General features: G+C 45.5%; 2 protein-coding genes across 5 annotated transcripts in view; one reads left to right on the top strand and one right to left on the bottom strand.

Annotated features, from left to right (window-relative positions):
* Dst (dystonin) overlaps positions 1-13,572 on the bottom strand; it is a 348,777-nt gene that overhangs the window by 95,924 nt on the left and 239,281 nt on the right. For 3 of the 4 annotated variants that reach the window (XM_051204358.1, XM_051204359.1, XM_051204360.1), the window contains exons 26-31: positions 9,889-10,041; positions 8,337-8,570; positions 7,649-7,915; positions 4,687-5,232; positions 3,953-4,129; positions 158-281 (exon numbers count right to left, since the gene is read on the bottom strand). In XM_051204358.1, coding sequence (XP_051060315.1) covers positions 158-281; positions 3,953-4,129; positions 4,687-5,232; positions 7,649-7,915; positions 8,337-8,570; positions 9,889-10,041 — 1,501 coding nt within the window. Of the gene's footprint in view, positions 1-157; positions 282-3,952; positions 4,130-4,686; positions 5,233-7,648; positions 7,916-8,336; positions 8,571-9,888; positions 10,042-11,180; positions 11,415-12,661; positions 12,812-12,985; positions 13,202-13,572 lie in introns of all 4 variants that reach the window. The other variant, XM_051204361.1, reaches the window with a different exon arrangement.
* On the top strand, positions 1,827-2,659 carry LOC127236638 (40S ribosomal protein S6). The gene has a single exon (XM_051204374.1). It carries the CDS (start codon positions 1,863-1,865, stop codon positions 2,610-2,612), a length of 750 nt encoding a protein of 249 aa, XP_051060331.1. The 5' UTR covers positions 1,827-1,862; the 3' UTR covers positions 2,613-2,659.

Genomic DNA, 13,572 nt, shown 5'->3' with positions numbered 1-13,572 from the left:
TTTTCAAATGAAGAAACACAGCTAAGGCAGCCTTTCTGCTTCACATCTTCAGGTTCAGATTCCTACGGTGATGGTCTCTGTGAATGCTTTCTCCTTAAGTATAAAATGTGTCCACTTTGAATGCACTCGTGAGGTAGGAAATGAGCTAAGATCTTACCCAGGGTCTTCTGGATGTCATTCTTGGCCGGAAGCAGCGAGCCCTTGGCATCCAGGAGCACTTCTGCGGTTTTTTTCAGCTTCTCTACGGCAACCTGCTGACTTGATATCTGCCCTTGCAAAGCCTGTGGGATTAACAGATTCCCAATAAGGAAAAAAATTGATGAGCTGGATAGAATAAACTATACAGCATGAACTTTCATCATCGAGCTTATTCTGGACTTCTGAGAGTGAAGCCATTCCAGAGCGGCAACCAACCAATCTAGATGTCGAGCGCTGACAAACGAGTAAGGGCTCTCCACGGTCTTTCTACTAGCAGCTTGTAACCCCACTACTGTTTCCCCCTAATTTCCACTTTGATCTTAGTTTCTCCAACACCCCTACCACCAAACCCCAACACCACCAACAGAACTAAAAACTAAAGAACCCGGGACTATTTCTGACTCCCGATCTTGATTGACTTCATGTTGTGCCATCCGCATGTATTTAATTCAGTAAGTTACTGAGCATCTAAAACTTCAAAAAGCTTTGCTACATTCTGTAGGGAAAAAAAAGGTATTACCAAGCTGACAGCAAGGGCTATACTGCAAAGGTCAGAGGAGATGCTAGTGGCAGGTGAGACAGAGCAGGAGCATCACGGATGTGAGGACCGCTCAGTGGTGATGATGCTGGGCCTGAATCAACGGCAGAAATGAAAAAGCAGCCTACTCCTCCACAGAACAAACAGAAAGTACAGAAATAGCCCAGTGAGAAGAGGGGGAGAGAAAGAGAGAAAATGAATATGATAATGAGTGAATAAATATGGCTGCAAAAGCTTCAAATGTTAGGTTAAGGGCTTGACATTCCGTCTGTAGCAATGGGGAATTATTGAAGGCTTTGAATGCTAAGTAAAGGCTTACAGCAATGCAAGAAAAACAAACAAACAAAAAACCGAGAAAGAAACGAAGTGAGAAATAAAACTGGGAGTAACGTAAGCCAGAACAAGGCAGCCAGGACTTTACCAAGGTCTGAGGCACTCCCTCTCCTCAGATGGTCTGGACCACAAAGTTCCGTACAGTACAGGGATGGGAAGAGCCAAAAGGACCTGTTCACATTATCTGAAGCCATAACACTTAGCATAGTATGACTTACTACAGGTGAACTTTATGCCAAAATCAAAGCAAAAATTAACTCAGCTGTATTAGCCACGTTTCCTCGGCGAGTAAGGCTATGCTGCTGGACAGCTGATTGGTCTAATAAAAAGCTGAATGGTCAACAGCTAGGCAGAGGCAGGATGGGCGAGGCTGGTGGACAGAGAGACTAAATAGGAGAACGAGAGGAAGAAGAAGAGAGAGGAGAATGGGGGAGGAAGAGAGGGACATGCCCAGGGACAGAACTTTCCTGGTGCCCACTACAGAGCGGTGACAAGCAATGCTCTTGCTCCAGAAGGCTGTGCCTGCCCACTCCGCACCTCCATACCTTTTTCCTTGGCTCTCAACCCTGAGAGCCTTTGCAGCAAACTGACACGACCCGTTCTGTCTCAGGGACAGAGATGTTCTAGAGACATCTGTGGCTTTCCTTTCAGTTATGAGAGACTATTAAAACAACTGGCCCCCAAGAATTGGAATTTCCCCAGGAATCTCATGCTGGGAGAAGGAAGAGACTAGGGTCAAGAGGCGAGTCAAGCTCTTTTTCGTGGCGCCTCCTAGGCGGTCGGCTGTGCGAAGATGAAGCTGAATATCTCCTTCCCCGCCACCGGCTGCCAGAAGCTCATCGAAGTGGACGATGAGCGCAAGCTTCGTACGTTCTATGAGAAGCGCATGGCCACAGAAGTAGCAGCTGATGCTCTGGGTGAAGAGTGGAAGGGTTACGTGGTCCGAATCAGTGGTGGGAATGACAAACAAGGTTTTCCCATGAAGCAAGGTGTTTTGACCCATGGCAGAGTGCGCCTGCTGTTAAGTAAGGGGCATTCATGTTATAGACCAAGGAGAACTGGAGAGAGGAAGCGCAAGTCTGTTCGAGGATGCATCGTGGATGCCAATCTGAGTGTTCTCAACTTGGTCATAGTAAAAAAAGGAGAGAAGGATATTCCTGGACTGACAGATACTACTGTTCCTCGTCGGTTGGGACCTAAAAGAGCTAGCAGAATCCGAAAGCTTTTTAATCTCTCTAAAGAAGATGATGTCCGCCAATATGTCGTGAGAAAGCCTTTAAACAAAGAAGGTAAGAAGCCCAGGACCAAAGCACCCAAGATTCAGCGTCTTGTTACTCCACGTGTCCTGCAACACAAACGCCGTCGTATTGCTCTGAAGAAACAACGTACAAAGAAAAACAAGGAGGAGGCTGCAGAATATGCTAAACTTTTGGCCAAGAGAATGAAGGAAGCAAAAGAAAAGCGCCAGGAACAGATCGCCAAAAGACGTAGGCTGTCCTCTCTGAGAGCTTCTACTTCCAAATCTGAGTCCAGTCAAAAATAAGTCTTTAAGGGTAACAAATAAATAATCATACATTGAAAAAAAAAAAAAAAAAAAAAAAAAAAAAAAAAAAAAGAGGCGAGTCAAGAGACTGAAGCTAAGACAAAGATGGGCCAATGACGGGCAAGACCACGCCCTATGCCTAGCCATGCATAACACTTGCCTTCCATTAAACTCAACCCTCGGGTCAAGACCACGAAGACAGGCTTCTGTGTTTCCCTTCTGAATGTGGCCAGACTGAACATATGTCTCCTCTCTGCTTCCATCATCTCCTGGCTCTATAACTGGCCTAGCGAAGGTGGCCAAGCCTAGCTTCTTAAGGCTGCCAAGGCTCAGGCTCTGACCCTAGCAACTCCAGGGAGTACCCTTCCCTGTTAAAATAAGGCATTTCTAGATCAATGAAACGTTTAAACTTAATTTTTTTTTTTATCTTATCATACTGAGGAAGAATAAAGTGCTTTAAAAAAAATGTACATCCTTACTTAAAAATCTTTAAAAATACACTTGGGTTTTGAAAAATAGAGACTAACTCGACAGTTTGTCAGACCGGGAGCTGGCAATCCTGTACTTGTGATGTCAAACCTGTGTTTCTGAAAAGGCAGGAAGGCACTGTGTGATAAGGCATGCACAGTAACTGAAGTCTGTACCTCTACCCACCATGGGGGAACACTACAGATCTCAACAGTGACTGAGACACTACAGTAACATTCTTCTACATGTCACTCTTGAACAAATGCTCACTGTGCACGTTGGCCCAGGTGATCCTGTGGCTCTCGACCTCCCTAATGCTGTGACCCTTGACCTCCCTAATGCTGTGACCCTTGACCTCCCTAATGCTGTGACCCTTGGTCACACGGTGTGGTGCCTCCCCAACCATAAGACTGTTTTCATTACTACTTCGTAACTGCAATGTAGCTACTGCTATAATCATTCTATAAATGTCATCTGATATGCAGGCGGCCTTGGGTGACCCTGTGAAAGGGCTGTTCTTCCCCCAAAGGAGTCAGGACTCGGAGGTTTGAGAACTGCTGATCTACATACGGGGATTATGGCGGTGAAAAACACAGATACAAACACCTGCCTTCACAGAGTTTAACTCTAATGGAAAAGGGGGGAAATTAAGAAATGTAACAGTAAGTAAGTGGGCTGGTGTTGTGGGGGGGGGGAGGCAGGCAACAACAGCAATGTCAAACCAGTTCAGTAGAAGTGGGACAAAGGCCACGGGAACCCTCTGGAGGGACAGAGCAGTGTCCACGCTGGCCCAGAGTAAAAGGCTCGCACACACAGGCGTCAACGGGACTACTGGGGGGCGGTTTCTCCTTCCCTCCCGCCTCCTCCTTTACCTTGCTCTCCTCTAACTGCCTTTGCAGGTTTTTGGGGTCCACAGCAATGGGCTCGAGGAGATGTTTGCTTGCTTTGGCCTCGCAGGCCTGCAGCCCGGAAAGAAGCCCGCACGAAGCATCTTCATAGTGCTGGTACTTGTCCACCAGATCTTTCAGGTTATTTCCAAGAACACTGCACTAAAAAAACGAAGAAGGGATGGGAAGGGAGACCAAAAACACAGTCTGTCTTTCTTTCCTTCACAGAACATTCATCATCAATACACACTAGTAATTAATAACGAGAACACAGTGATCAAATACATCCGTAGGACAGACAAACAGTTGTGTAATATATTTGAAGGGAATTATCCTACATGGAACTTCAGCTGGAAGACCAGGGGTTGAGCCCCTCCTTCTGCTTAGTTCACATCCTCCATCTGGTGGTCACATTTGGTACTGCATAATTTGAGAACACAAACTTCTGGTAGACCTCTCTCAAAGCTAAGTAACTTGAAGTTGCTATTCTTTAAGAGGCATTTTTTCAGAAGCAAGGGAGATGAATAAAACTATTTCTCATCTATCTATCTATCTATCTATCTATCTATCTATCTATCTATCTATCTATCTATATCCATCCATCCATCCATCCATTTATCATCTATATCCTAAATCTAAAGCAAAAGTGAAGAGTGCAGATTTAAGAATATACCACCAACTGATCTCTACTCAAAAAACCAAAAGGAAAGTAAAATTACCTTGGAGTAGAGAGATCGGAAGCGGTGTGTAGCCTGGTCCAGTTTAGTCTGCACCTCTCTGTGGGTTGCAGAAGTATCGATGTTGTCCTTGTCCACCCTGCTGCCGTCTCTCTTGCCGCAAGATTTGGCAGCTTCTAACACCCTGTTTCCAGAAATGGTGATGTACCTCAAGTCGCCTTTGTGTGAGATGACATCTTCTGAGAAACTCTTCTGCCGCGTCAGCTTGTCCGTTAAGCCAGTGAGGTCGTCTGCGCCCGCCTCCAGGTTCTGCAGCTCTTGCTCTGACTGCTGCAGCCAAAGCTCAAACTCACTGCAGTCGGCATCGAACTTCTCCAGCTCTTCCTGCAAGGAGTGCGTCAGCTTCACCTTCTTCTCAGCCTCGGCCAGCACCGTCTCATAATGCGCTTTCAGCTCCTGCATGTCCGCCTGCAGCTTCTGCTTTTCTTTGGGGGAGAGATGGTGGCCCTGTTTCTCGAGCAGCGCCTGCGCAGACTGCGTGGCTATGATGACCGCCTGGTGCTGAGCCATGATCTTTTCGTGCTGGGCCTGTGTGGAAACAAGCCAATTGCAATGTCAGAGCTGCCCGCTTCCAGAACCCAACATACTTGTGAATTTGCTTCTCAAGTCCTCTTACTGGTTAATTTAGGGACAGGGAGACAAGAACAGCATATTGGAGTCCAACAGAACCGAAGGGAGAGCACGGGACACATCTGGTCCCACCGTGAACATGGAGGCGGTGACCCCAATGTGTCACAGATTTGCTTTAAGGACCATCTCAGCTCATACACAAAGAATTCCTCCAGAACGTGGATCACACTAGGTGCTCATGCCTACTCCGGGGCAGGAAGTGGGGTGGCCAAGGCGTCAAGGGTATACAGAGCCACCTAGGGTCTCTACTTCAGAGAGCGCGTTGGCCTTAGCCGCGTCAAGTTCCTTCCTCTCCATCTATAAGAAGTTTCTTCAAATATGCTTTCCAAATATGGCAAGTAAACGCTCCTAACCAGTTGAGCTGGTTTCTCAGTTCAACGGCTAACACAGGACTGATCTGGTTAACACCACAGGGCTCTTTCTACTACACCTGGTTTCCGCTTGGCCCTGCCTCTATCCCCATGCCACCCGCCTGGGTCCGGACACGGGTACAACTTTTTTCCCCTTCTGTTTTTGCTTGGTGACAGCTATTTCTAAAGACACCTACACAGCTGCCTCTATCCCCTTTAAATATCTGCATAAACCTCATCAACACGGTTTTATCTTAACTACTTGATTTCAACTCTCAAATCACTAAATTACTCTTGACCAACTCATTAAGACTTCTCTCCCTCAGCACTTACTACTTTCCACCAAACCATGTAACTCAGTTATCATGCGCTGTGCTGTCCTCTCCTTGGTAGGCAAGTGCCAGGACGGAATCCCAAGCCCCTAGAGCAGTGCTGACACCCGGGCACAATGACAGTATTGGCAGTGAAATGACAAGGGAGAGGACAGGCCCTGCTCACAAGCCAACACCTTATGTACTGCTGACAAATAGTTTTGTTCAAACAATTTTCTTCCACAAATTTGGCCTTTGGCATTTGAAACATCTCCACATGCTCCTCCCCAGCCGGGCTTCGCATCTGATGGGATGGACATACAGAATACCTTACATCGTCAGATCAGCATCCTTCCTTTTCTATAAGGAATCCCAGGCTGGATGGAGGAGAGGGGCTTGGCTGACCTGGGGCCCTGCACAGCTGCAGAGGGCTGGCATCACTAACGGGCCCTATGGCTATGGCCCCACTCAGACAACCGATTGGCTCTTAAGGCTTCTCAGTCACAGAAGTAAAAATCTGGGAAGGAAAAGGCCATGCTATGGTCTGAAGCAATGGCTGGTTTAGGTGACTTCTTCATATCCACGTACACTCACTGATAGTTTTTATGACTTTGGTTAAGTTACTACCTTTTCACGACCTTTTTTTGTCATAACTCATAAACTTCCTTCAAGACTTTGTTCTTCTTAGTTTTTTTTTTCAAAAAACAAACAAACAAACAAAAAACAGTAGCAGTGAGACCCCATCCCTGAGCTTTTGGAAAGTGTGATCAGTTGGACGCTCCCACCCTTTGGCATGTTGTATCTCCTAAACAATCTCACAGAGGAGACCCCACTGGATTCCAGGAGAGTTCGCAGACTGTGCAAGAGCCTCTCAAACATAGTCATGGGGCACTGACATCTAGGACAGACACAAAAAACATCAACTCGGGGCGCTACCCAACACCACCTTTGCTCTTGCAGTGGCATGAATGACAGCCTCCATGGCTGCCAAGCCCTGGCTTTCATTCTCCACAGTGGCTTGCACTGCCTCAGAGGCTCAGCTTGGAATGGATGTGCGCTCAGGACTGCACAAGCAAACCATTCTGCAAACATGCACTGGAGAGATCCGCAGAGTGACCAAAACTGTGGCCAAGGTTAAAGCCAAACTCTAGCTTTATCCACTGCATGTGCAACCCGGGCAAGCCACTTTACGTATTTAAATGACAACTGTCTTATAAAATGGAAATTTATAAGGAGTAGCCAGGAAGACTAAATGGAGTGACTCAGGAAGAGGCAGGAGGAGCGCTGGCCACTGTCGCCGTTCCGGAGAGGTCAACTCCCAGATTCATTCGCTAAGATATGCATATATGTCTGTTATGGATGGCCTTGGAGGCCAGCTGGAGTCACAGGCAGTGTTTAGTTGCCCGGTGTGGGTGCTGGGAACCAAACTTAGATCCTTAGCAAGGCTAGCAATTGTCCTTCACCAATGAGCCAACTCTGCAGCCCTTTCATTTCTTAGCCAGGCCTTCACCTGTACATAGAAGCCACTTCTCATGGCACACAGTGAGCCTGGGGGAGGGAAAGTCTTGACTCTCTGTTGTTGTGTAAAGCTGTCTGTCTCTTTCTTGACCTACTCATAGACTCTGACGACAGCACCGTTTAAACAGCACACACCTTGACTCTCTGGTACTGCTGGTTCAGATTCTCCTCCGTGGCCCCTCTGCGCCCTTCAGCATCTGTCTCCATCAGGTTGCCATTGACTTCATCCTCTTCACCAGCGACTGACTTGCCGTCACCTTCGTGCACATGGGTTCCGTTCTGCTCCGTCCCTTGCGTGTGCTCCATCCCTGCCCTCCCCGAGTCTTTCTCAATATCCGACAACCAGTCCATAAGGGTTTCTATTTTGGTTCGGCTCTCTTCCAGCTGCTTCACGGCTACAACCTGCGTAGGGAAGGTTCGCAAGTATCACGGACACAGCCTAGGTTTAGCACATTGGAAAAATATTTAAGTAATCCTAACATTTAAAAAACAAACACATATTGGAAACATACGGTTATTAAACCTTAAAGCGACAAGCAGACACTCTGGGTCTACACCACCTTCAAACATTTTATTTTGAATTTTGAACTATAGTTGAAAGCACTTTTCACATCCAAAGTCTCTCAACCTGCTTCTACTTAAGGAGAGATGAAGCAAAGCCAATTCTTCCAATCTTTGTATTTGGCAATTATGTACCCACATTCCCAGCATTTTGAGTGCTAAGGGCTGCTCCCCAACTGATACACTTGATCCAAGCAAGCAGCTACTGTGTTGTGTTAATTATTAGCAAAGCAACAGTGTACCCACACACTTGGACACGCACCTTTTCAGCCTCTTCCCTGATGGCTGACGTCACTGCTTTATCCAGCTCCTTTTTTGACTGCTCCGCCTTTAAGTTCAGCTGTTCACACTTTATCTTTGCCTCGTTTAGTTTCTGCTCAATCAAAGCTTTATCTTCCTGGGAGAGCTCTTCGCCGCTCTCCTTTAGAAAGATTTCCGTGTTTCTCATTATTTCTGCCAATGCCTGTGTACTTCCTTGCATATCTCTCTGTAATTCCTTAAGACATACACGAGAAAAATGTGTAAGAGTATTTGTGAGACATTAAAAATATTGAGGGGCAGCATATGAACTGTACAGGTTTGTATGACATGTATATGGACACACAACGTAACTTTGTGGTGATATTTCCTCTATTTCTAAACACTGATGCATTTTTTTTTTTTTTTTTTTTTTTTTTTAGGCTGGATCTCACCACGTGGCCCAGGGAGGGCCTCCCAAGGGCCATGCTTACAGGCACACACTACCCCACACTCTACGGAACCCTGATTTTATTATAAACCTATTGCTCAGGAAAGAGGAAAATAGCTCCATCAGTGAATGGCGATGTTTTCTTTTTCTCACACCAGGTTATACATGATATAGTGATTTTTGTTTGTTTTATTTTTTCGAGACAGGGTTTCTCTGTGTAACTCTGGCTGTCCTGGAACTCACACTGTAGACCAGGCTGACCTCGAACTCAGAGATCTGCCTGCCTTTGCCCGCCAAGTTCTGGGATTAACGACACCACACCACTGCCGGGCACGATTTGTGTTTGCATCTTAGCCCTGGCTATTAGGACACTTGAGAGGGAGCTCTTCTCTTGGGGGTGAGGGTGGGGGGAAGGTTTGTCTGGGAAGTGGAAATTCCCATGTGATATTTCCTCTTAAAAACAACGGGGTCCTGTTTTATGCATTTTCTCCCTTTATAATACACCACCCTCTATCTTGCGGTCCCTCCAGCGTGTGTGTGTGTGACTTGCATGAAAGCCTGTGTATAAGGAACTGTGGCAGTGACTTGATTCATATTCACTCGGCTTTCATGGCAAAGTAGCACGAGAAGCTCCCTTAGAACTTACTGAAGGGACCCGAGACCCAGAGGTATGACTGACACTGGGTTTGAACCCAGAGCTACATGTAACGAGGCGCTCTTTCTCCTGCTGACACCCTAACACAGGCTTTCCTTATCTGACATTTTTGTTATTTCATCTCTTTCCCTTCTAAGATTAAAAAGTTACACATTACAGGAAAGACCAGAGGGACAGGAAGAGAGAGTGAGTGCTGAGAAAAAGCTATTTCTCCCGATCTGTCAGTGAGTCGGCGGCCACAAAGGGGCTCGCACTGTAATGTGTCAATTACCCCCTTGATGAAGTATGCCACCGAAAAGTCACGACAATGACCTGGCCTGCTTTAAATGTGTATCTGGCTTTCAGTACAAAGTGTAAAGCTCTTTTTCTCAGGGTCTCTGGGAATGCCTTGCTTCTGATATACCTGGTAGGTTTTCGGGCACCGTAACCAAACATAAAAGGGATGGACAGCTGCTGACAGCAAAGGTCTACCTCTTGCTTGGTCTGACACTTCTTTAATTCCTCGGTACCATCTCCAATCACAAAGGCTTCTTGGTGACTAATCAGGCGGTTTTCTGTCTGGGTGAGCAGATCACACAGACCTTGAAGCGTCTCTTTGCACTCCTGCTGACGTTCTGCCACAACCTGAGACGGAGAAAACCCCAAACACCTTCAATGGGTGACCTTCAAACCACTTCCGAGCAAGCCTCTTATCAGAATACACGTTCCAAACACCCTCCACTAGCGTTTTAAGTATGCTGTAAACATGGTAGCATCGGAGTGTAAACCGAGCAAAGACAGACAAGAGCGTAGAGTATGAGCGTGTCCCCATGTACAACGGAAAAAGCCTGTTTGGGCAAAGTTGCTCAGTACAATACTAGCCATGCATATGTGTAAGAGATGGAACCTCTGATGGACAGGAAGAAACATCCCATTTTCTTAAGCTCTTGAAACCTGCGACACACATAATTAATTCTGCAAAAGGACACCAAAAGAGAAGTTAGTTGTGATTTGTCAGTAAACATATGGATATGTATATACAGGTTATCATGCTACACACAATGCCCGGATGCTTCAAGAATAAAAGGAACGTTGCATGCATTACTTTTATCCCATCTTTATGTTCTTTGCTCACTACTGCCTGTAGGCAGTACTGAATTCATGGAATCTAAAAGATTAATAAGTCAAAACTTGTATTTTTACTTTCCCGTTCCTCCCACACACTTATTATCCAGTAAACACAGCTCATATTTACCAAAAGCTCAACATGGGTCAGGCACAGGGCTGTTTCTTACGATCATTTTATCAGTGCTCATAATATCACCAGATAAACACTAGTACTTCTAATTTACCAAAGTGACTTCACTAAGTCACTCAGAGCAGATAAAGTAGAGCATTTAGGACACAAACTTAGGCGATTCCGCTCTAGGCGAGTACCCCAAAGCACAAGCTCTGACTCTGGGCTCCCCTCCACTCCCTCCAGGGGAAATGATACTCTGAACCCGCAGAGAGAAACCTTCACTCCTGGACATTTCTGAATGTTAGATTCCAGTTCCCATTTCCGCGGAGAGAATAAAGATTCTCACCTAACAAGACGCCGTTAGAGAGCCATGGGAAGAGATCAATGGTATGAAAGGGCCAACGTGAAAAACTGCGCTGTGGTTCACTGCAGGGATTCTGACCTGTACCCACTCAGGCCCGCCCAGAGCACCTCCCTAGCAGACCATTATTTCTGGTTTCACACTGAACAAGTCAAATAACACAACTCCACAAGAAAGGCGGACCTTCTGATGACCGAGCTCCCGCTCTCGGTGTAAGCACATCTCTAACCGGCTCGCTTCGGAGGTTACCAGCTCCTGCACATCAAGAAAACCCTTCTGGGTTGCATTCAGGAGCCTCAGCAGTTGTCTGCTCTGGTTGGGGGACAGATCTTGTGCATGGTCAGAGATGAAGGACTGTATGGCAAAGGCTGCTGTCTCCAGCTGCACCTTGGTGTGTGTGAGGTCTCTTAGCACATCCTGGGAAAAAAGCAGTACAAGTGGTCATGGATGGTGGGTTCTAATGGAGAAGTTCAACAGCTTAGTCACAATACCGACTGCTTAAATATGCTCCTTCTATCAGCACTCGAAGGATTAATGACACCTTTTTCATAATACACGTGGTTTATAGGTGGGTGTGGGTGTGTGTGTTTGCGAGTGATGTATATGCATGTGTGTTGTGTGTGCCTGGGGACTGGTGTGGTTGTGTGTGGTGAGTGTGTGTGTGTGATGTATTTGCATGTGTGTGCCTGGGCACTTGTGTGTGTGTGTGTGTGTGATGTATGTGTGTGCCAGGACAGACTCAGGGGTTGGTTCTTGTCTTCTCCTTGCAAGACTGGGTTTTTCTTTCATTGTTCACCGCTTCCTGCAAGCCAGCTGGACCACAAGCTACCAGGGTTCTCCTATCCCTGCCTCCCATTGCCCTGCAGAAGCACCAGTGTTGTAGATGTGCATCGCCCCACCTGACTGAACATGGAATCTAGGATTCAAACTCAGATCCCCACACTTGCACACACAGGAAGTGTGGCAAGAGCTTTATACACTGAGCCATCGCTCCATCTCAATATCAAAGTATTTAAATATGACAGTAGCTAACATACAAAGATTTAAAAAAAAAAAAAAAACACCAAGAACATTCCATTTTTGTCCGGTAGATCATACTTAAAATGTAACTGACAAAACGAACAAAAAAACCCCCAAACAAAACAAAACAAAAAAAGAAGTTTCACTGATGGTAGTGAAAGGCAAATTAACACCACAAAGTAACTGCTAATATTTCCATTAGCCTTTCAATGGTGAAAATACATAGCAAGACCACAAAGAACACAAGATGTGAATTAAACACACTATAATTTTAGTTTTCTGATTCTGAGGCAAGGGACCCAAATGCGTTCATGGAGCATTGTAAAAAAAAAAAAAAAAATTCAGACCAAAATTAATTACCATATATATATGTATATACATATATACATATATATAATGTGTGTGTGTGTGTTCCTATACTTTGACTAACTTACAGCTATCTTGTGTGTATATAATTCATTTATAAAAAAAGACATAAACACAAATATCAGTTTGTCAGTGGTAGTAAGAATTTGGTATGGTGTACGGAATATGTTCTAGAGTTAGGTCAACTATGAAAAGACATCTCTCCAAGCCAAAGAGGCTAAGTCTCAGGAAGGCTCTTACACTAAATCTGTATGTCTTGTATGTACTCAGATACTTGCCTTAAGAAACTTCACACTTCTCTTTACAAGTTCGGTGTCTTGGATGTTCACAGTTTGAATATCTTTCACAGCTTTGCTTTTCTCTGATACCCACTCTGAATGTGATGTGAGTTTATGTAGGAAGCCTTCATGACAAACTTCGAGTTTAGACTAGAAAACAGAATTACACGTTCATTTCTGTTCGCCTCCCAAATTTCCAAATCCTACAGTGATTCTAAGAGTTGAGAACTCTAAAAATATAATACTTAAAAAAAAATACTTCAAAATATGGTTTAAATTCCCAATCATATTTTTTTTTTAACAGAATTCATCATTTATGCCTACCATTTCAGAGTCAATCGCAAGCATGATCAGCGTCTTTCTTTCTGAGGATACACTGCTGAGGGAGGAGAAGGCATTCTGTAAAGCTTCATGGCTTTTGCTCAGCTCCTCTCGGTGTGCTCTGAGAAGGTCACTAGGAAAAGACTTTAAGAACTCTTCTGCCAGCTTTAGATCTTTTCTTAAAAGCACAGCAACTGGAGCAAATCCCAACTCAAACGTCTGCAAAGAAATGTATTCCTCGTCTATTTTACTGCTCAGTAAACAGCACAAACCCACACACAAAACATAAGAGCAAAGCATTCCACCTTTTGCAAATTGTGCATGAAATGGTACCATCCGTGAACCGCCAGCCACTGCAGCTGGGATGTGGATACCTCCCAAGGCTGGTGCTTTGGCCCTTGGCTTGGTACTAAGGGGAGGACTAGAAACTTTAAGAAGCGGATTCAGTAAGAGGACTTCAGATCCCAGGGGCTGGGGGACTCTCAAAGGGAACAGAGGCTCTGTGGACTCCCTCTTCTGTCTTTCGGTTTGAGATGAGGAGCTGCCTTGCCACAAAGTTAAAAGTAACAGGACCAAGTGATCACAGGTCT

This window comes from Phodopus roborovskii, unplaced genomic scaffold, assembly GCF_943737965.1.
Source record: "Phodopus roborovskii unplaced genomic scaffold, PHOROB, whole genome shotgun sequence".
Lineage (NCBI taxonomy): Eukaryota > Metazoa > Chordata > Mammalia > Rodentia > Cricetidae > Phodopus > Phodopus roborovskii.
Note: the sequence above shows the minus strand (reverse complement) of the source record. Positions and strands in the feature narration are given on the sequence as shown.

Coding starts and splice junctions, on each gene's coding strand:
- LOC127236638 (XM_051204374.1), top strand. CDS start 1,863: ATGAAGCTGAATATCTCCTTCCCCGCCACCGGCTGCCAGAAGCTCATC.